Source organism: Podarcis cretensis (assembly GCF_951804945.1).
Source record: "Podarcis cretensis genome assembly, chromosome: 13".
NCBI classification, from domain to species: Eukaryota; Metazoa; Chordata; class Lepidosauria; order Squamata; family Lacertidae; genus Podarcis; species Podarcis cretensis.
The window spans coordinates 41,142,277-41,163,806 of NC_137182.1; the positions used below are offsets into that span (position 1 = coordinate 41,142,277).

Genomic DNA, 21,530 nt, shown 5'->3' on the forward strand with positions numbered 1-21,530 from the left:
TTGGGGTACTGAGAATTCCTTGCAGAAGAAGCTGCTTGGAAAAGGGCGCTGGGCCCTCTCACCTGTTGGCCATATGCTTAATTAGTTTTCTGACAGCTAATTAAGCTTTAACCCTACCCCCAAACTAATTTGGGACTGGATCTGGTGTGGTCCATGGGTTGACCCAGGGTGGCTGTGCCTGTTGGGGACACAGGGAGAATGGGAGGGAGCTGGGCACTGCCCAGGTTTCAAATGGTACTGAGTGGGGTGGAAGAAGACATCCAGGAGCCATGGTGTGTTCTGTCTGCCTTGAAAAGTGTCTATTTCACTTTCAGGTGAAAAATCTCCGTCAACGAAATGTCCCCATCTCTGTGACATTTCAGATCCCTGTAAAACTGAAAGGGATCCCGGTGTGGAATGTGTCTCAGGTTGTCTCTTCCCAGGTATAATTATCTGCTCATTCTCTAACCACCCCAATGTATAATCCCCCTAATCTCTAATGAAGTGCCTCTGCTCACCTATTTATCTTGTTGGGGAAATAGGAAAAGCATGCCATATCCTACTCCCAGCCTGCCAGATGTGGGGCTGGCTTGAACCTAGCACCTCCAAGAAGGAAGGCTGATTATTTAAACTGTCTCTTTTCCCACAGCCTCAGTTTGCCAAGTGTGTCTTGGAGAAAGAAAGTGCTGGCACCAAAGATTTCCCAGTGACAAAGGACCTCCCCCTTCTGGTGAGTTTAGCATACTGCAGCCTCTCCCCAGGATCACCTACATCCGTTGTATATAAAAGAACACAAAAAGAGCCCTGCCAGATCAGATCACTGGCCCCTTCCATCCAGCTAATGCCTCTTCTCAAAGTAGCCAGCTAATGCCTGTGGTAAGCCCAAAAGCAGGACTTGAAGCTCCTAGCTATCTAGAGCTAATGTGATGTTGTGTTTAGATGCATTTAACTAGGGCTAGGGAAGTCTGGGTTCAGATCCTCACTCAGCCATGAGACTTTCTGAATGATCTTGGGCCAGCTACTCTCTTTCAGTCTAACCTGCCTCACAGAACTGTTGGGATGATAACAGGAGTGGAGAGACAACTCCTTGGAGGAAGAATGGGATTAAAGAAGCATATTATAATAACAGCAGAGACCATCCTCGGAACTATGGTGGCTAGAAACTTCTTTAATAAAAAGAAAGTAGATGTTTTCAGGATGTTGAATTGCCATGCTGTATGCTGACTGAAGATATCTTCTCAGCAGTGAGTTTTCCCTTTGGCCTTGCTCACCCCAGCTTATCTTTCCACCTCTCTTAGGACTGCTCTGTAGCCTCCTGCAAGATAATCCGTTGTGACATTTTGTCACTGAAGACACGGGAGCCACTGGAATTCAGGATCAAGGGGGATGCCAGTTTCCAGTGGGCATCTCAGGTATAGAGGTTGCCATTAATGGGTATTACACTGAGGGTTTTTTAAAAAACAACAAAACAAAACCTTTTTGTGACCTGCAAAATGTTGATTTGCTCTGCTGGTCAGCAACTTGTCAGTGCCTGACAAGGGATTCCCATCTCTCAGAAGGAATTACTCTCTCTTCCCCAGATCCAGCAGAAGAAAGTTGTCTTGGTGAGCATGGCACAGATTTCCTATGATGAGAAAAAATACACACAGAAGGAAGGCTTTGCACAGGCCCAGGTAATGGGGGGAAGGGGCAGTGGTGCACTTAGTTGATTTTAGGACTCTCTCAGATAACCTGCTTATTCATCCTTCATTCTGATTTGCTTGCACAAAGCTTATGCAGTGGTTAGGCACTGAACATTTGAGAGTTAGACAGTGGTTTTACTGAACATTTGTGATATGGCAAGTATTCATTCTGCATTGATCCTGATTTGCTTTTGGAGTGTTTATGCATCTTCCCAGTAATCAGTTGTTTGCCCGACACTTTCCAATGCAGTTCCCCATCACTTTCCAAACCACAAAAAGTCCAGTATTTTTTTGAAGTGGATTTGTTGCGCTAGGGCAACAAAACCCTTTAATCCACTTCAATTGTGCAAACCTTACATTTTGGTATGTGTTTCAATCCCTCCTGCAAAATACTGGCAGTCTTTAGGTACCTTTAGACTCTGAACTATAAGGATATGATGCTGCTTTCAGGGCAGGGGGAGCAGCAGCCTCACCCAGTGCTTATAGCTGGGGCCTAACTCCTGGGTTTTTCTGCCAGAGATGTCTACCGTTGGACTAAGGGAGGGAGGGAGCAAGAGCAGAAAACTGGCAGCTGGACCTCTGGCCTCCCACTCGCCCCAGCACTTGGGTTAGAGGATGACATCAGGATGTCTTGGTTAGTCTGGTTCTGTTCACTTTCTTCCCACCCAGGTGCAGACTATGGTGGAACGAATAGAGCTCTACAACTACCTGCCTGCGATCATTGGCAGTGCCATTGCGGGGCTTGTCCTTCTTGCTGTCATTGCTGCAGTCCTCTACAAGGTGAGGCAGAGTTGCAGGGGGAATCTAATGAGAAGCAAAGGAGGGCTTAATCCAGATGTGGGGAAGGTTTGTAAGGCTTCTGAATTTGGTCTGTGAGGCCATTTTCGGCAAACCACACCCACCTGACATAAGATGTCAGGTTCACATATGTGTCATATTTATTTGTTTATACTGCAATTTCATTAAAAAAATTTGAGGTGGTTTACAATGTGTGTATGTATGTACACACACTTTTAAAAAAGGAAAACCACTAACTAACTTTTACAGAATATGTTTTTCTTAATTGTCTGCATAAGCCTGGTGGCAAAGAAAAGTGTTCAGCTAATCTTTAAAGGTTAATATAGATGGTGCCTGTCAAATTTCTACTGGAAGTGCATTCCACAGGGCTGGGCTGATGACACTACTCAATTTAACACTGAATCAAGTGAGCCTCACCAGCTTGGGGGACAACCAACAATGTGGCAGCCCGCAATGGCATCTACAAAAGCCTTCCCTAATTCCAAAATGGTCTGCTATGCCTGCCCCCCTCACTGAAATTAGGCTTAAAAGCAGCAGTTTAGTATAGCAAATAGAGTAGATTGTGGTGTGTGTGTGTGTGTGTGTGCGCGTGCGTGCGTGCAGCCCATGACAGTTTCTTTCATTTGTAAAGGTCCCAAAAGGCTGGTGATGCCTGCATTTCTGTTTGTGAAGTGACAACAGAAAGCATGTGCTTCTTGAGCATGTTCAGAGTGCTTTCCTCTCCTCAGTGGGGTAATCCTAGGTGGGTGGGAGGCAAATGGCTTCTGCTGCAATCAAAGGGTATGATTTCCATGCCACAATCTCAGAAATAAAGCACTATATTTCTAGAAGAGTGAAATGTAACACTATCCTTCTCTTTCACTTGCTCCCTGCTCCTTTCTTTCCTTCTAGGTTGGGTTCTTCAAGCGCCAATATAAGCAGATGCTTACTGAGGCTGGGGCTGGTGACGAAGCTGCAGATCCAGCCTCACAACCCACCCCTCAGGACCCAGACACTTCTCCTCCCAGCAAAGACACTGTCTACTAATAAATCTCCTGTTCCTCTGCGGCTTTTCGATACTCTGGGGAAGGTAACCCCCAAAAGCCCATTTTAAGGACATAAGAAGAGCCTTGCAGGACCTGACCAAATGTCTAGTTTCCCACAGTGGTCAACCAGATGCTTCTGAGACAAACAGGTCTTGGAGGCAATAGATTTCCCCCCATTGTTGCTCCCTAGTGACTGGGATTCAGAGGATCCATTGTAGCTCTTTGATAGCCTTATTTTCTGTGAATCCTCCCCCTCCTTTAAAAGACATCTAAGCTCTTGACCATCATCATGTATTGTGACATTTCTCCTTAACCAGAGAGATTCTCCTTTTACCCCTTCAGCAGACTGGATATAAAAAAGGACCACAGTATTACAGTTTATCCCCAGCATAATGTGCCACATTTCTAGCACAAATTTACATCTAATTCTGTGGGCTGATAGAATTGGAAGGCGACTTCAATTGTGCTGCAAAAATGTCATTGAGGATGTCAAACTAGGATTCTCTCAAACAATTTTTGATCCAAAGCCTATTGAAAGGGGAGTAATGGAGTCTTCAGTGTCCTTGGTAGCATGTTTTCATTTAGGCAGTACAATGATTAAGGGAATTGAAAGCAGTGGTTGTATTTGAAGCTGAGAAATATTATGCTGGTACTGTGGGTTTTTGAGGGGAAAAGTAAGAGATAGTGGTGTGGACAACTAGAGTTGAGGGGAAAACTTGGTTTGGTTTGCTGTTTCATGTGAACCTAACTAATTCAGTTTCTGAAACAATGCATGAATCACAGCACAGCTAGCCTTCAAAATTTGCCCTTCCCCGAACTTTGCATCACAAAGTCTTTTAGTCTTTTTAGTCTTCTGACTAAAAAAAGTGTGGATTATAGGAAAGCATGTATAAAATGCATATACTAATGAAATAATATGTAAAATATATGGGGAAACTGCTTGCAAAAATATATAGTAGGGGAAATTTGGATTAAAATGCTGATGAATTTCCATGAGGACTGTCTTTTAAAAAATTACTGCAAAGTGACGTGGAAGTGTCGCAAATTTAACAACTTGAATTGTATTGTTTTTGTGTACAATTGTTGTAAACAACTCTATTTTTTATAAATAGCAGTATCAAATTATTTTTATAAGTAAAAAAGAAGAACCTGAAGAGAAATCAAAATTGACAGATTTGTCAACCCCTAGAGACAACCTTACACAAAACGGAAGCATTCAGCAGTGTGAAAAAGAGAAATACATCTCAAAATGCTAAAATAAGGTAATTAAAAACTGATTTGAAAAAACAACAAACAAACTTGGAAAAGCACCCCCTCCCCATTGTTTCCAGTTTTATTAAACTCTAGCCCACAAAAGTTTATGTTGTTATGTGTTAGTCTTTAAGATGCCCCACACTGTTTCTGTTGCAACAGAATATTGCAACAGGGATATTGCCATGGGACTATGCTACAGGGTTGTAGAGAAATATATTTCAAAGATGGTAGAAAGGATGCTTTTTTATTGGCCCCATGTGTTTTGGCTCAAATACCTTCCTTTCTTCCTTCTTTCCTTTTTTTAAAGGTTACATTTAAAGCAAAAGGTTGGTTACTTTAAAATGTTCATTTATTTAGAAGAATTATCCAGTGGTTTTATGGTGGAATCTAGATTTACGGTAGTTGTGTTCTCATGACCATTACCAGAAGAGTGTCACTTGTTAAAGAGTGAGGATGGCATCAGAGCTTGGGTGGTAGAGTATGGTGGGGTGTGTGAGCTGGTGCCTTGGTAGCAGGAGGGCATTCTTTGGAACTGGGGGTTTGTGGATGAGTTGCCATCATGCAGGGATGTCACTGCATGTTTGTCATGGACTGGCTAGATGCAGAGGAGTGGTGGGAGGCCATTCGGAAGGGTTCCTGTGTTCACTGGGTCTGAGCTGTTTTGGTTTCTTTGAATAAAGTTGCACATTTGCATTTCATGATGTCACATAGCTGTGTAATATGCACTGAATCTGACTGCCATTACAGTACTTGATGCTCTTTACTGATGTAGAAGTCACATAGTTGGCAGTGAAGAGAGATCTGAAGGCAAGAATAGGATAAGTCTGGGTTCTTAAAGGTTTAGAAAAAGGGAGAGCTAGGCTCTAGTGGACAACTAAAAGCAAAACATGGTAGGGAAATAAATCTGTCAAAGGAGCAGAAGCATGAAAGTGGGGAAGCCCATGCTCAACCAGCCTAGATGGAAGTAACAGTGTTTAGGGAAACATGTCATAATTCTGCAAAAAATGTCATACTATCTCAAACTCCAAATTTCAATTTGATATAAGACTTAAGTTAAATTTCAGCACATACTTTGTCATATGTTACTTACAATGTGTCCTAGTAGCCCCATTCTTATCTTATTAACGCAACTAGAGTATTCCCTGCTAGACACCCTCTGAAGACTGGGCATTCTGCATTTGCTTTGAGTATAGCTATAAATAGACCCCAGGAATCCAAGGGTAGGGAGAAGAGGTTGGTTGGTTCCTGGGCCTCAAGCCAAGGGTAATGAGACCTTGGTCTTTAAACAAGTGTTAGTCGATGGCCTTCCTGGATAATATTCAAGCTGGGCTATGTTTGTCTCTGAGATTGATTGGCCAAGCATGGTCAGATGGGCATAACTGTCAGGTCTGGCAAAGGGGAGGAGAGGGCTGTGGTGTCGGGAGTGTGCAGGAAGGCCTTAAACACAGGAGAGTGAAGAGAGACCAACCAGCCCGACGAGGAGAGACCTCTATTGTTGACAACCTCGGACGTCCTTGGCTTCACACATGATTCCCTGGTGGAGGGCCACACGACTGGTGGCCCATGGACGAAAGCTTGCCACAGCAGCGGCTAGTGGGCACCACGGTGATGGGTCAGGTGGTAAGTGAATTCAGTAAGAGACAAGGCCAATAGCATAAATGATTACTGAAAAATTGTTGAGCAGCACCACTGTTCTTAGGTCATGACTGCTATCTATTTATTCTTTCTTTTACCTTAATGGTTCAGGGGAAAGTATACACTTTTAAAAAATAATTTTAAGAAACTTTATTTTAACTTGGGGGACATAAATGATGCCTGAGATTTTATTTGCTCCTTGCTTCCACTTGCCTGTCCCTTGCCCAATTTTTGTTTCAAAAGACCTTTGCTTTAATAATCTGTTATTGGGACACTATGCAAGGTATTATGTATTAGCATATGCCTTTTGGAATGGGGTCCCTATTAGGTTTGGAGAAGTGTCTGTCCTAGGAAGCTTAGTACATATTAAAGTGACGGCATCTTCCACTATCTAGTTCTATAAGTGCCCCTTTCTCTACACACACCCCCGGCCAATTAACTGAAATGTACTACCCCATTGCTTTCCCTCTGGGTTTGTACTCTTGGAAAGATGCCGGTGATTTGGTATCTGATCTGTTTTCCACAAAAAAGGACAGCAAAGAAAGGGACCTTGAGAATGACCTTATTTGTCTGTTAGAGGGCACTGTGCAACAGCAGATCATAGAGTAGGTACTGGGCAGAGGGTACTTGCCCCCTGAGAATCAAAATGTGCCAGTGGCTCAGGATAACACAAGGAGGCATTGTGTTGCTCCAAGGAAGTGGATGCCACAACACCACACCAATGCCATCTGCTGCAGTTTTTGCTTTGCATTTGGGATTATCCTTTCTTTTTCCTATTTGTGATGCAGTGCGTACATGGAAAATCTTGTCCTTTGTGGTAGCACTTCCTGGAGTGGGTGTCTGCATGTTGAATGTCTATCTGCAACAAGCAAATCACCCGCATGAACCACCTGAGTTCATCCCATATCATCACCTGCGCCTCCGATCAAAGGTAAGAATTAAGCAGGAGAGTTCTGATAATGGATTAGGGAGAATCATTTTCCAAAACAGATAGGTCAAGCTATGTGGCTTGCGATATTGATACTCAAAGGACACCATGTGAATTATTGTTTAGTCTTTTAAAATGTCAGCTGACTTTGGTTTTTATTCTATGGTTTTAGTTGTCTGCTATTTTACATCATACTGTGCTAGCTTTGGGCTCGCCCGCGGAGGCTGATGGACCCTGATAGATTCCGTCAAGCCTTGCGGGACCTTTCTCCCCGACGACTCATTAACTGAGCTTGTTGAGGGCTGGAATACCCAGCTCCTGGCAGCCATCAATGAGATCGCACCTAAGCGCCCTCTGCGACCCCACAGAAACCGGGCTCCCTGGTTTACCGAGGAGCTCCGGAAAATGAAGCAGGACCTCAGACGGCTAGAGCGAGTATGGCGGGATGCCCGTGACGGAGCTTCAAGAACATCTTATAGGGTTTTTATGAAAACCTACGAGATGGCAGTGAAGGCCGCTAAGAAGTCCTACTTCTCGGCCTCCATTGCATCCGCTAGCTCTCGCCCGGTGCAATTATTTAGTATAATCCGGTCTTTAACGTCCCTCGAAGGACAGCCAAATTTAAATAACAATTTGACACACAGCTGTGAGGCATTTGCGAGCTTTTTTGCGGAGAAGGTCCTGTTGCTCCGCCATGACCTCCCTGCCAATTTGGATACAATAAAGGAACTGGAGGCCCCTCGACTGTCCTCGGGTCCAGTATTGGACCACTTTGACCGGATATCCTCAGCCGATGTGGACAGACTCCTCCGAGCTGGAAAGCCCACCACTTGTCCTCTCAACCCGTGCCCGTCCTGGCTGATTAGAGTGTGTCCAGACGAGGTGCGGGCCCCCCTGGGGGATATCATCAATTTGTCCCTTGGCACCGGGACATTCCCAGGGGAACTGAAGGAGGCAGTGGTGCGCCCGCTTTTAAAGAAAACATCATTAGATCCCTTAGATCTATCCAATTACCACCCGGTTTCAAATCTTCCATTCCTGGGTAAGGTGATTGAGAGAGCGGTTGCTGAACAGCTTGGTAGGTTTCTGGATGAAACATCGGCTCTGGATCCATTCCAGTCCGGCTTCCGCGTTGGTCATGGGACCGAGACGGCTCTGGTCGCCCTAACAGATGATCTCCGCAGGCAGCTGGATCGAGGCGGGTTGGGGCTGCTGATTCTTCTAGACCTGTCAGCAGCCTTCGACATGGTCGATCACGAACTCCTGGACCACCGCCTTGCCGACGTGGGGATCCAGGGCACAGTCCTTCAATGGCTGCGCTCGTTTCTCTCTGGTCGGGGACAGAGGGTGGCGCTTGGAGGGGAATTGTCATCCCGCCACTCCTTGGTGTGTAGTGTGCCCCAGGGTGTGATACTCTCCCCGATGATTTTTTTAACATCTTTATGCGCCCCCTCGCCCAGCTTGTCCGGAGTTTTGGGCTGGGCTGCCATCAGTATGCTGATGACACCCAACTCTATCTGTTGATGGATGGCCATCCTGACTCGGCCCCAGACACACTGATCAGATGCTTGGAAGCTGTGGCTGGATGGTTACGTGGGAGCCGGTTGAAGTTAAATCCTTCAAAGACAGAGGTCCTCTGGCTGGGACGGGACGACATGGGACTGAGGGGGCAACTCCCATCTCTTGCGGGGCTGCAATTAGTGCCAGCACCGTCCGTTAAGAGTGTGGGTGTAATCTTCGATACCTCCCTCTCCATGGAGGCGCAGATTGCAGCTATAACAAAGGTGGCATTTTTTCATCTCCGCCAAGCTAAGCAGTTGGCTCCTTACCTCTCTCGCCCTGACCTAGCCACTGTGATGCACGCGACGGTCACCTCCAGACTAGATTATTGTAACTCGCTCTATGTGGGGCTTCCCTTGAGACTGACCCAGAAACTCCAGCGGGTGCAGAATGCCACAGCGAGACTCCTTACGGAGTCTTCGCTGCGAGATCACATTCATCCGGTGCTATGCCAGCTGCACTGGCTCCCAGGCCACAGAGAGGTTAGGCTGGCCTCAACTAGAGCCAGGGCTTTTTCGGCTGCGGCTCCAACCTGGTGGAACGCTCTGTCACAAGAGACAAGGGCCCTGCAGGACTTGACATCTTTCCGCAGGGCCTGCTGTTCCACCAGGCCTTTGGTCAGGGCGCAGCCTGACTCCCTCCTTTGGCAATCTTTACAAAACTTTAGTTTATGGTTGCCATCAATTTTGATTTTAATTAATTTTTATAATGTTTTTATAATGTTGCACTGTTTTAGTGTTGTTAGCCGCCCTGAGCCCGGCTTCGGCTGGGGAGGGCGGGATATAAATAATTTATTATTGTTGTTGTTGTTGTTGTTGTTGTTGTTGTTGTTGTTGTTGCTTTAAAAATATCATTGTAATGATTGTCTTCATTATATTAAGGGGTATGCAATTTAAAAAAGTAAATAGATGGAAGGGGGTGGGTACTGGCAATCTAGCCCTCAGTTCTCTTTCTCTCTCCTTCTTTTTCAGCCTTTCCCCTGGGGTGATGGAAATCACACCTTCTTTCATAACCCTCGCACCAACCCACTGCCCACAGGTTATGAAGGAGGCAGCCACCACTGAACCACTGCCATTCTGTCTTATGGGGGGACAGGGAGGCATATACCCCTGTATAACTTTATTACTGCTTTGAGACAGGTTTCCAGGGATAATAAAATCTCATTTTGATGGGTGGAGCACTTTCTTGGTATTTCAAATTGTATTGTATTGGAGGCAGTTTGGGGAAATGTGTGTATGTGTGTGTGGGGGGGGGAGAGTGTTGTTCTTCTGCCAAATTTTCAGGGAAAAGAGGTCAGCTGGGAAACAGTTGATGCCTAGTGCTTTAGATGATAGCTTTCAGCCAGGGCTGCTGAGGTTAGCCTTGAGATGTTCAACCCCACCCCTGAAGAAGTCCTGGTAGCCAATTAACAGTGAAAAATCTGTCAGGATTGCAGCTGATCTTGCTTGCATTGCTGTGCTTCCTATGTTTACAGTTCCTAAAGACCTGGATGACTTCATGTGATTTTGCTCAAATTTGCATCATGTAATTTTTTTTTTTTAATGTTGATAGTTATAAATTTATATCCACATACCAAGTCCAAGATGCAGCATAACTGTGAATGAAAGAAACAACCAACCACGAGACTTCTTCAGGCAGCAACTGTTTGCACAGCAGATTAAGCTGCAGGAGGAACAATCTGATACATCTATCTCCAGTAAGGGAACATGGTCCCCAGGCAGAAAAACCCCAGCATTTCACCTAAAAGCATTTCATCTAAATGCTGTGCCTGAGATCTTAAAACCCAGGGCCAGGATTAATTTATGGGTAATAAGTGCATTTGCAGATATTTGCCTTTTTTTCTTCCATGATCCATTTATTCAAAACCTCTCCCCTTTCTTTTTTGCAAAAGCTGGGAGAATTTGGGGGTAGAGATAGTTATATCTGGAGTACAAGGGCAGGGACCAATGAATAATTGCTATGGAAGATTGAGAAGGAACTGTGCAAGACACTTATGCCTCACCCCTTGACCACATAAATTTGGTTCAGTCTCCCTTCCAGCAGCTAAGATGCTGCTGTTCACATTCTTTTCAGTCTGCTACATTTATAAGGACAATAACATTTTACCACAGGTGTATTGCTGGATGTGCTACAAACATAAGGCACTCTTTCTCACACGTCTGCAACGTATGACTGAACTTCACCAGCCCATAGACATAGGGATTAGAAGCCATGATCCCTAGCTTTCAAAGCCATGATAGGCATATTTTCCTGCATAAAAAGCACTTTTTTTGTAGGACTGTGTGTATGTCAGGAGTGGGGAACCTGTGGTCCTCCACCTGGCATTACACTCTAACTCCCATCAGGGAGCTATTCAGCAACAGCTAGAGGACCACAAGTTGTCCATTCCTGGTACAGGCATTTCTCCACTTATGCATGTTTGACTTGCGCATGAACATGTGAAGTTTTGGGAAACAATTAAGTAAATTAATCCAAACTGCAAAAATGTGTGAACAGGGCAAAAATGGCCTGAAAAGAACAGAAAAACTGCAAAAATGGCACGAAAATAGTGGGGAAATAGCTAGTAATTCCATAAGCCCTTGCACTGTTCTTTGAGGCCTTGGAGAATTGGAGTTTGAGAAAGGAGGTTTGGAGGGAGTAATTTTCATGGCTTTTTAGTGGAGTTCCGCTTTTTAGATGCTATTCCCCACTACACATGATGCGGGATGCACGTTCGCAACCCGCAGTGTTCACAACCCGCGTCTGCCTGTCTGCAGTACTTCCAGGTTTCAGCGGTCTGCAACCTGAAAAAACGCAACCTGAAGCGGCTGTAACCCGAGGTATGACTGTATATACATGCACGGTACCTGGGAATGTAACCCCCATGTAAGTGGGGAGACGCCTGCATAGGTTATCACCTGTAATGATGTCACATGTACATATTTATCTGTGTGCACACATACATACCCCCCAACATAACTCAGCATGTGAGCAACTGTGATACATGCGACGGTCATTTTCTATCATCAAACTTCTTTCTATTTAAGGAAACTGCAATCTATGAAGCAGACCTCAGTTATGTTCAGGAGCAATTATCTCATCTTGTTCAGTCCATTTGATTATTGTGGGCATACTATAAGATACCCTATAGAAGGCATGGGTTGTGGGATTGGCTATCCTTTAGTAGCAGCAGAACTGGGGCCAGCACCACTGTCTTGTTGTGGGGATCCCGCCACCTCACCATCTCCTGCCTCCATCATTTGTTTGTACTGTCGTTTGAAGAAGCCAACCTGGAAAGAAGGGAAGAGAGCGACAAACACACACAAAGAAAATTCAGATGAAGGGTTTGCTCATCCTGGGGGTAATGGTTAAATGGCACCAGAAGAATCAATGAAACAAGTATAGACCATGTTTGTACACTGGGCACCCTCACTTAGGTGTGGCAGCTTTCTGCCCCAGCCATCTCCCTACTTGTGTGTGTTTGATGTGGGCCAAAGTTACTCCCAAAGGCCCTCCCCTCACTTATAAGCATACTTCTAAATGTCAGTCCTCACCTTGTAAAGAACAGCAGCAATCAGGGCAAGAAGAATGAGTCCCCCCACACTGCTGCCAATGATAACAGGAAGGTAGTTGTAAGGCTCCAGGAATTCCACCACAGTATTCGCCTACAGGGTAAGAGGGAAAAAACTGAGAGGGAGAACCTGGTGACATCATGCACTAGGGTTAATTCACTTGAACAGTGCCTCATCCAGAGCTACGAAAGGTAGCCTGGAATGCTAACTTCTTCCCAGCTCCTTCTAGACAACATCTGGAGATGTCCTGGCTCCTAGCTATGGCCTATGGATAGTGTGTCTCCTTTTGACCTATCATTACCTGATTCTGTGGAAGGCCCTCTTTCTGAGTATATATTTTCTCATCGTAAGAAATCTTTGCTGAGCTCACCAAGGTCACTTTCTTCTGCTGGGTCTGAAAGACAGAGACAAACCCTCTCAGAGGTGGGAAAGGTACTTGCCTGAAAGATTTCACCAAGAAGGGATACAAAAGGAGTAACTGGCTCTTTTTTTTTAAAAAAAAAAAGTTGCTTTGTTGGTATAGAGATGTAACTGACTGTGAGCATATCTACTATACAGCAACTTAAATTATTTGTATAACGTATTGTCATAGGGTCCCCCAAAGAACCATAGGAACTGTCATTTGGTGAGGGTTCTATTGAGAAGTCTGGTCACCACTGAAGAAGAGTTCCTGGGGTTCATAGAATGGCTGCACCCAAAGATGCAGCTGGTTTGGGTGTGCTGCACAGAAGCATGTTAACATCTTACATGACCTTCCCACCCCTGCACCAATAGAGCCCCAGCAGTGGCCTTCATACCTGGGAGACCCATTGGAATCCCATCTTCCCCTTGATGCTGAACTCCAGTGGTTGCTTCTGCCCCAGGGATGGAATGTTGCACCGGATTGTTTTACAGTCGGCCACAGAGCAGTCCTGGAAGGAGGTGCAAGGATATCCTCAGATAAACTGCTGGTGCTGAGTATAGCTACCCCTTGACCTAAAGGGGCCCCCAGAGCCACCCAGTCCAGGTGCTTCTTAAATAAGGGAATGTACCTTACAGTGGGGATGTACTCACCAGAATGGAATTCTTTCTTAGTTCTGTCACAAAATCTTTGGACCCTCGGGTATCTTTTTCAGGGGCACACTGAGCTAGGTGGTTCATCTAGGGAAAGGGAAAGCAAATTTCATATATGTAAGGGGCTAAGAATAGTCATCACAGAAGCCTTTCACTTGTAATTCATGTATTTCCACACTGTTTGTCTAAACAAGTATGCTAGTTCAAGGCTCAGGGCACATGCAGAATATATCTTAACACAGGTTAGGTAGCATGGTTCAACTGTACTGAGAATGACAGTGGGAAGAGGCGTGCTAAGCAGCAACAGAAGTCTGGCACTGTTCATGCTTCTGGGTAGAGGGCAGATTTTAACTCTTTTGTTGTGACCATGGAACCAGCAGGTAGGGAAGAACATAAAACTTGCTCTCATGAATCAGATAAAAGGAACAGCAGGTCCAGCAATGGCCAGTCAGGTACTTTTAGGAAACTCACAAGTAGACCGTGATGGAAACAGCCATCCACTGTTGTTTGTCCCAACACCTGTTAGTCAGCAACACTTCCTCTGAACCTGGAGGATCCATTCTCCACTCATGGCCAGCAGCCATTGATAGGGCTATCCACCATAATTTTATCTAATTTGCCTCTATTTACTTATAGAATAGCCTGGAGAGGCTCTCAAAATGGCTTTAAAAAGATTCTCCGGTTAAATCTCACTCAAATCTAGCACAGGAACTGAATAGGCAGGATTGAAACTGGGAGGGGCTTCATCCATACAAAAGGAGCTTGCTGAATGAGCCCTGCCACTAGAACATAGAGAAGGAGATGGCCTATTTATGCCTATTTATGGCGAGACAAAGGAAGGGTTCATAAAGGCTTTTCTAATCACATTTTCAGAGGGCCACTGCTGGAAGTGTGGGAAAGGAATAAAAAACTGTTGGAGCAGAAAACGCCCTGGTGGTTATCACCAATTGATATTTTAACAATTAAAAAATTAAATATTGAGGGGGAAAGATGGACATATGAAGATCTACTAACCAAAACAGAATCCGGGTGGAGGATTAGACCTTACGAAGAAATAAAAAACAAGCTGACTGGTTGGATTCAATACCATCAAATTAATTCAATGTGGAGGGAAGATAATAAGATCGGAATAAATGATAAGAAATCCAGATTTCAGATTGAAATAATAGAAAGTAAAACAAAATTATTATCAAAAATGTACAACCAATTGCTTGAATGGGACACCAAGGACGAGGAAGTAAAGGATGTGATGGTGAAGTGGGCGGTAGACCTAGGGTATAATATAGAGTTTGACAAATGGAAGGCATTGTGGTGTAAAGATATGAATTTCTCAGCATGCACGACACTAAAGGAAAATATGTACAAGATGATGTACAGATGGTACATAACGCCGGTAAAATTGCATAAAATGTATAGAACGGGCGACAAATTGTGTTGGAAATGTAAGAGCAAGGAGGGCGAATTCATCCATATGTGGTGGACGTGCGAGATTCTCAAAAAATTTTGGGAATCTATCTATAATGAATTAAAAAAAATTCTTAAATATACGTTTGTTAAAAAACCCAAGGCCTTCCTTTGGGAATAATAGATAAGGACATCAAAGAAGAAGATAAAACCTTTTTTCAATATGCAACAGTGGCCGCCAGAACCCTCATAGCACAATACTGGAAAACATCAAAAACCCCAACACTAAAGGAGTGGCAACTTAAATTATCTGATTATTTGGAGTTGGCTAAATTAACACAGAAAATAAGAAATCAAAAAAGCACAAAATTTAACAATGAATGGGATAAATTTAGGATATACATGGAAATAGAGACAAGGTCAGAAGCCACAGTAGGCATGAGATAACTGCGTAAAAAGTTTTATTAAGGAATAGACACAGCAGATAGATAAACAAGGTAATATTTTCCGATATCGAGATAAAGGGAAGTCAATCAATGTTATTAAAGCTGTATGTATTTTATGTTTTTATTTTTTTCTCCTTTTCTTTTTCTTTTTTCTTTTTCTGTTTGTTTTCTTTTTCATTTTGTCTTTTGTACGTTCGTGAAATATATTTATGCAAAAATCTAATAAAAATAAAAATAAAAAATAAAAAATAAAAAAAGAGAAGGAGATGGCCCACTGTGGATATACCCTCCTCTATTGAAAGAGAGCCATAAATTGATGTGGTATGTGGAGGGGTATTTTCTTTGTCCACCTTGAATTTCCAGCCAATCAATTTTATTGGGTAACCCAAGTCCTAGTATTATGAAGGTTGAAAAATTTCTGGTTGTATACTATTGCTACACCAGTACTTAATTCAGTCCTATTAACCAAAAATAAATCATATTTGGTCTCAGAAGGATATACCTCAGGAAGGATGTCCGCGGATGCATTCCACACCCATGTCCCATTCAGTTGCACAGGGAACTGAAATGTGATTGAGACAGGAACCTTTCGTGTATATGTGTTCTTCACCTAAACAAGAAGAAGAACCTGTATAAATGTGACAGGAGCCCAACAATCAGCCCATTGCTATCACTAACCAAGATATATTTTCCCCATTCCACAATAAGGATGGAAGAGAAATTAAATTCAATATGCATTTAAAGTCAAATCTACCTAAGATAATAATAATAATAATAATAATAATAATAATAATAACAATATTTATACCTTGCCCATCTGGCTTGGGAAACTCTGGGCAGCTTGCAGTACATATAAAAACATGCAGTAGTAAAACCTCAAACATGAAAAAAACATTTGTACTTTCTGAAGCAATGTGCAAAATGAAACAGTCATCCTTTGAAATGCACACTTTTCCAAATTTTGAGATGCAGTTCTCCAGCCAAATGCATATACAAATACTAGGGTAATGCGTGCACGCATGCGCGCGCACGCGCGCGCGCACACACACACACACAGAATAATATACCAAAATGCATTTTATTCAGGAAGATTGCTTTGCACAAATGTGTAAATTAGGTAAAATTGTATACGACATGTATATTGGGAGAAATTTGCACTAAAATGCTGGTGAATTTTCATGAGAATATTTTTTTTTAAGAAAAGCAAACTGATGTGGAAATGTGGAGAACTGAATTTAAGACTGGAAATTTGAGAAACTGATAGAAACCAAATGTGACATATTTTCCCATCCCCATCCTACAAATGATTGTTGTACTGCCAAGCCCTTCTCACCTACTATATGGATCAAGCAGTGGCAGCCTTGGGGCCAGGATAGCAGATGTACAAGATGGGTGAGGGCTCTTTCCCTCTTTTTAAACTTTTAAACCAAGGAGCTTGTTTTGTGCTGCTTGCGCACACCCACCATGCCTCTTCTTTCTGCCTACATTTCCCAGAACAGCTTCAGAGCAACATAATACAAGATGATGTCCGGCAAAAGGGATGCAGCCAACCACACTCCCCAGAGTAGCTACAGTATGACATATTGTGTTGTGCTGCTCTAAAGCCCTTAGCTGAAGGTCTGGATTTATTCCCTAAACCTGATCCACAGAAATTTTGCCTTTTTCAAATTCTTAATTCCACAGTGCTCCACAAACTCCTCACCTCATAGCGATGTTCCACAGTCTGATTTCCGTCTTCCTGACCAGCAGAAAAATTGACATACTTGGTTGACACATCAACACTGGAAGAAAAGAGGTGGGGGTCTGAGAAAAATCACTATGTAATAAAGCAATCAATCTGGGTTTGACCAATGCATTCCAATGGCTTTTTGGAAGATCAAAGCATAGCATTGCTATGGCAATTTAGATGGGGTCAATATTTTCTAGCAGCCAATGCCATTCATTTTAGCATGTCCTCCTGAAATGAGTATATTCTGATTGAACCAAGAAAAGTGAGTAAGTGATTGATATCAGCTATGCTGATATCACCTTGAAGGTGACTCGGAAACTACAACTAATCCAGAATGCGGCAGCTAGACTGGTGACTGGCCGCCGGGATCATATAACACCAGTCCTAAAGGATTTTCATTGTCTCCCAGTGCATTTCAGAGCACAATTCAAAGTGTTGGTGCTGACCTTTAAAGCCCTAAATGGTCTCAGCCCAGTATACCTGAAGGAGCATCTCCACCCCCATCATTCAGCCTGGACACTGAGGTCCTCCTCCAAGAGACTTCTGCTGGTTCCCTCACTGTGAGAAGCGAAATTACAGGGAACCAGGCAGAGGCCCTTCTCAGTAATAGCGTCCTCCTGTGGAACACCCTCCCTTCAGATGTTAGGGAGATAAAGAACTACAGCCCTGTATTGGGAAGTTTTTAATGTTTGATGTTTTATTATGTTTCAATATATGCTGTAAGCTGATCAGAGTGGCTGGGGAAACCCAGCCATTTGGGTGGGGTATAAATAATAAAAATATTTAAATTATTATTATGATGCACATCTAGCTGAAAGGAAGCCCTGTTAAATTCAGTGGGACTTGCAAGTAGACATGCTTAGTATTACACTGCAAGGCAATAGCCAACAAACAGCATGCTGCAGGGCAATAGTCAGCAAACAGAAATTGGCCAGTTATTTGCAAAATGGGGGTTATCCAATAAATCAGAAGTGGCAAATTCCAAAAGATTCAAATTCATTAAACTTGAATTCATCCAAAATAATTAATTAAACAGAAGAAAATGAGGAAGCTGAAAATTCAATAGGCATTGGAATAGAAATTGATTTCTAAATATGGTATATGTGGAAATATCACCAGATGGATCCTAATTACTTTGTTAGGGATTAATACAAAAGGATTGCAAGAAGACCACTATTTTATCCTCCACCAAAGTATCTAAACCAGTATAGAAAATGTGCAGCTTCTTGGGGAGAGAGATGGAGTAGGCGTGTATGAGGTCAGTGTTGCTATCAGACTGAGTAATAGTAGTAATAGTAGTGGTGGTGGTAATAGTAATAGGTTCACTATCTCTGCTTTATAGGCTTATGAGGTCTGCTGAAGTTGAAATCTTTTGAAAGCCAATCAAGCCCTGGAAAACCAGCAAATGCTGTTTCATCTAGGTCTTTCAACCCCTGAAACAAAAAGGGGGTGGGTTCCATTTAGTGGCTGAAATTATAGAGCTGCCATGAAACACAGACCCATGATAATTAGGAAAGGATATATGGCTGGAATTTCTTGTTTGTACAGAAGGATCATTATTCTAGGGCACTAGCCCTAAGAAAAACCGTGGTTGTGCAAACAAGCCTTCTGACAGTCGATAGTGAGTTGAGAAGGGCAGCTGGGTGGTGGGCTGGGATGCTCCCAGAATACTTGCAGTCACGTACGCATTAACAAAGACATATACTGCATATTTGACAAGCAGCTTCGCTTGGTGAATCATGTCCGGAGTGACAGGGCCATTGTTGTCACTAGAAAAGAGAGAGAGAGGCAGAGTGAAGACTGGAACAATTATCAAGTATGCCTCTGCCCCATCATACACTGCTACATGCACTGTGGTTCTACAACATTAGGGCTTGGCGAATCTGTTCATTTTGCTTTCATTTTATCTCTTTTTCATTCTGAAGTTCAGCTCTCCACATCAGTCTGTGTTTTTTTAAAGAGTCCCCATGAAAATTCACCAGTATCTGGGTCCAAAATTCTATTATTCACATTTATATATGTGATTCTGAATGATAGACACATTTTTGCAAAGTGTATTTTGCCTAATATTTATATTTTTCCTAATCTAATACTTTTTGTATGCTATTTTCACTAGCCTATTTGTATGCACACTTTAGCTTAGCATATGCATTTTTGTCAGCATTCCATGACTGGAGAACTGCATTCCAAAATTCAGAAAAGTGCAGATTTTAAAGGGTGCCTGTGTTTTGGTTTCCAGACTGTTTGGGGAATATGGTGGTGAATCAGGTAGATTTGCTTGCAAATGTGAAGTGGGTCAAATTTCTCCCCCATCCCACTCCCTGTTAGAATGTATTAGGGATACTCATGACCTGATTTGTATTTCCTAGACTAATATGCAAATTGGGGTGCAGTTATCCTCTAGTTTTCATGCTTCTCAGAATGTTGCAATGTAATTCTTAGCTCAAAAGTGTGGCATATAAAAATGCATTTCTAAATGCATACAGTATGTGCATCTGCGAAAAAAATACATATACAAGTAATGCAAGTTGCTGTATGGTTGTTATTTTTTATCACATGGAAATGAAAAAGAATTAGATGTCAAAGAAATAAACAACTATATGACATTCAGAAGACATCTGAAGGCAGCCGTGTTTAGGGAAGTTTTTAATGACTGATGTTTGAATGCATTTTTAACCTTCTGTTGGAAGATGCCCAGAGTGGCTGAGGAAACCCAGCCAGATGGGTGGGGTAAAAATAATAAATTATTTATGAATGAACACTCTCTGAGTCCCATCATTATACATTTAAGGCTGCAAATCTTATGTGACCGTAAGTTTCATTTACCGTCACTCAATGGGACTTACTTCTGATTAGAATTTATTGGGATTGCATTACAAACCAGTTTGAATGTGGCCTAGCCATCATGACAACTGAAGTGAAACTGATTCAAGCTGGTCAAGTAGGAACATCTCCCAAGCCAGGCACATCAAACCTTACCTGCCAGCTGTGGCATTGATCTGTATCTCTCTCCCTAGATCTGCATTCTGGGCGACGGAAAAGGTGGCAATGAAAATAGCCTGCAACAGATGATGACACAATAAATGAGTGAGAGGGCAGCCAGGTGTTATTTGGGGAGAGAGGAGGAGTCTACTCTGTTAGAGTAAAGATCCTAACCAGATGACCACAGTTCCCTGGTCCACTTGCTTACAGAAGGACTTTACCTCAGCCCCAGCCCGAAAGATGGGGTGGTTGATGTTACAGGTGGTGTTCCTCATGGGGTCATCCTCTGCCGAAGGGGTAGAAGCACATTTAATAGCCACATTTCTCCTGTTGGACTGCTGTGGGAGGGATCAGATTGGGGAATTGGTTAAGATAGTGAGCAACAAACTTTTAGGCCAGCCCCGATCCCCTGTTGCCGAACTGCCACCTTTTGCCTCTTATACCTTCAATAGTGAGAGCCTGCGGTAGGACAGTGCGGAAGGGTAGAAGAAGGTTATAGTGGTGCCATAGGAATCCTCCCCATCATTCCGAATGAAGACTGTAGCATTGAGCTCAGGGGTCAGGCCCACCACCAGCGTGTCCAGGCTGAAGGAAAAAAAGAAGAGCGTCTCTTCTAAGCTTAAGAAAGTAAGAAGACCCTGCTAAATTAGGCCAAGGCGCATCCAGACCAGAATCCATTTTCACAGTGGCAAACCAGATGCCTATAGGAAGTCCACAAGCAGGACCTGAGTGCAATAGTGACTCTTCACACCTGTGATTCTCTGCAACTGGTATTGAGAAGCATATGACCTTTGACAGTGGAAGCAAATCATAGCCTTCCGGGGTAGTAGCTGCTAATAGCCTTATCCTAAGACAATATGTCTTAGGGCTCAATCCTGCCTGGAAGTCATTCCCTCCATTGTGGAGACCCTGACCCGGCCCACGGAAGCTCAGGGGGGTGGGGAGGGAACACTCTCTACATGCCCATCCTCCTTTGTTACTACATTATTGTTACTACATTTATTATTATGTGTTTCAGAGATGAGCCTTGGAAATCAAAGTGTATTCTGCATCTTGGCTCTAATTAAGCCATGAAGAGAGGAAATTATGGGGGGAGGCTAAGAGATGAGACCTAGCATTCTACCCTGCAATGCTCTAACACTGAAGTCACGAGCCCCTGAAATGCACCAGGTTCAGTGATTCTGGCACCAGGTTCAGTGAGTCTGGGCAGCAGAGTAGGGTGACATGAAGAAGAAAAACATAAATTACCCTGAGAAATTGAAGGAGGTTTTTAGCTGGTCTTTACAGACTCCATCTGCACCACAATTCTTTTGAAAATGTAGCTGTGAAGAGAAGAAGGGTGGGGTACAGACATGGGCATAGTCAAGGGAGGGTGAGGGGCAGCTGCCCCCTAGGTCAAGTAAAGCAATAGAACTGCTTAACTTAACTGACCAATCACATCGGTTCTGTCCCCCTAACAAAAGTCCTGTCCCCTCAACAAAAGTCCTGCCCCTCACATGGATAC

At 43.4% G+C, this 21,530-nt stretch overlaps 3 protein-coding genes across 7 annotated transcripts in view; 2 read left to right on the forward strand and 1 right to left on the reverse strand.

Annotated features, from left to right (window-relative positions):
* The window catches only part of LOC307201220 (integrin alpha-X-like), a 31,121-nt gene extending 26,281 nt beyond the window's left edge, over positions 1-4,840 (forward strand). For 2 of the 4 annotated variants that reach the window (XM_079950243.1, XM_079950246.1), the window contains 6 exons: positions 315-422; positions 629-709; positions 1,278-1,391; positions 1,560-1,652; positions 2,331-2,441; positions 3,351-4,840. In XM_079950243.1, the coding sequence (XP_079806369.1) occupies positions 315-422; positions 629-709; positions 1,278-1,391; positions 1,560-1,652; positions 2,331-2,441; positions 3,351-3,485 (642 nt within the window). In that variant the 3' untranslated portion in view covers positions 3,486-4,840. The remainder of the gene's footprint in view (positions 1-314; positions 423-628; positions 710-1,277; positions 1,392-1,559; positions 1,653-2,330; positions 2,442-3,350) is intronic. The other 2 variants (XM_079950244.1, XM_079950245.1) reach the window with 2 other exon arrangements.
* Positions 4,841-6,137: 1,297 nt separating this feature from the next.
* Positions 6,138-10,041, forward strand: COX6A2 (cytochrome c oxidase subunit 6A2). The gene is made up of 3 exons (XM_079950343.1): positions 6,138-6,358; positions 7,162-7,304; positions 9,833-10,041. Exons 1-3 carry the CDS (start codon positions 6,265-6,267, stop codon positions 9,923-9,925), a joined length of 330 nt encoding a protein of 109 aa, XP_079806469.1. The 5' UTR covers positions 6,138-6,264; the 3' UTR covers positions 9,926-10,041.
* A 322-nt stretch (positions 10,042-10,363) lies between these two features.
* Positions 10,364-21,530, reverse strand: part of LOC307201219 (integrin alpha-X-like) — a 41,015-nt gene continuing 29,848 nt past the window's right edge. For both annotated transcript variants that reach the window (XM_079950241.1, XM_079950242.1), the window contains 12 exons: positions 21,275-21,348; positions 20,470-20,611; positions 20,248-20,361; positions 20,024-20,103; positions 18,730-18,813; positions 17,018-17,096; positions 15,818-15,925; positions 13,466-13,552; positions 13,210-13,323; positions 12,714-12,806; positions 12,395-12,505; positions 10,364-12,130 (listed from right to left, as the gene is read on the reverse strand). In XM_079950241.1, the coding sequence (XP_079806367.1) occupies positions 12,014-12,130; positions 12,395-12,505; positions 12,714-12,806; positions 13,210-13,323; positions 13,466-13,552; positions 15,818-15,925; positions 17,018-17,096; positions 18,730-18,813; positions 20,024-20,103; positions 20,248-20,361; positions 20,470-20,611; positions 21,275-21,348 (1,203 nt within the window). In that variant the 3' untranslated portion in view covers positions 10,364-12,013. The remainder of the gene's footprint in view (positions 12,131-12,394; positions 12,506-12,713; positions 12,807-13,209; positions 13,324-13,465; positions 13,553-15,817; positions 15,926-17,017; positions 17,097-18,729; positions 18,814-20,023; positions 20,104-20,247; positions 20,362-20,469; positions 20,612-21,274; positions 21,349-21,530) is intronic.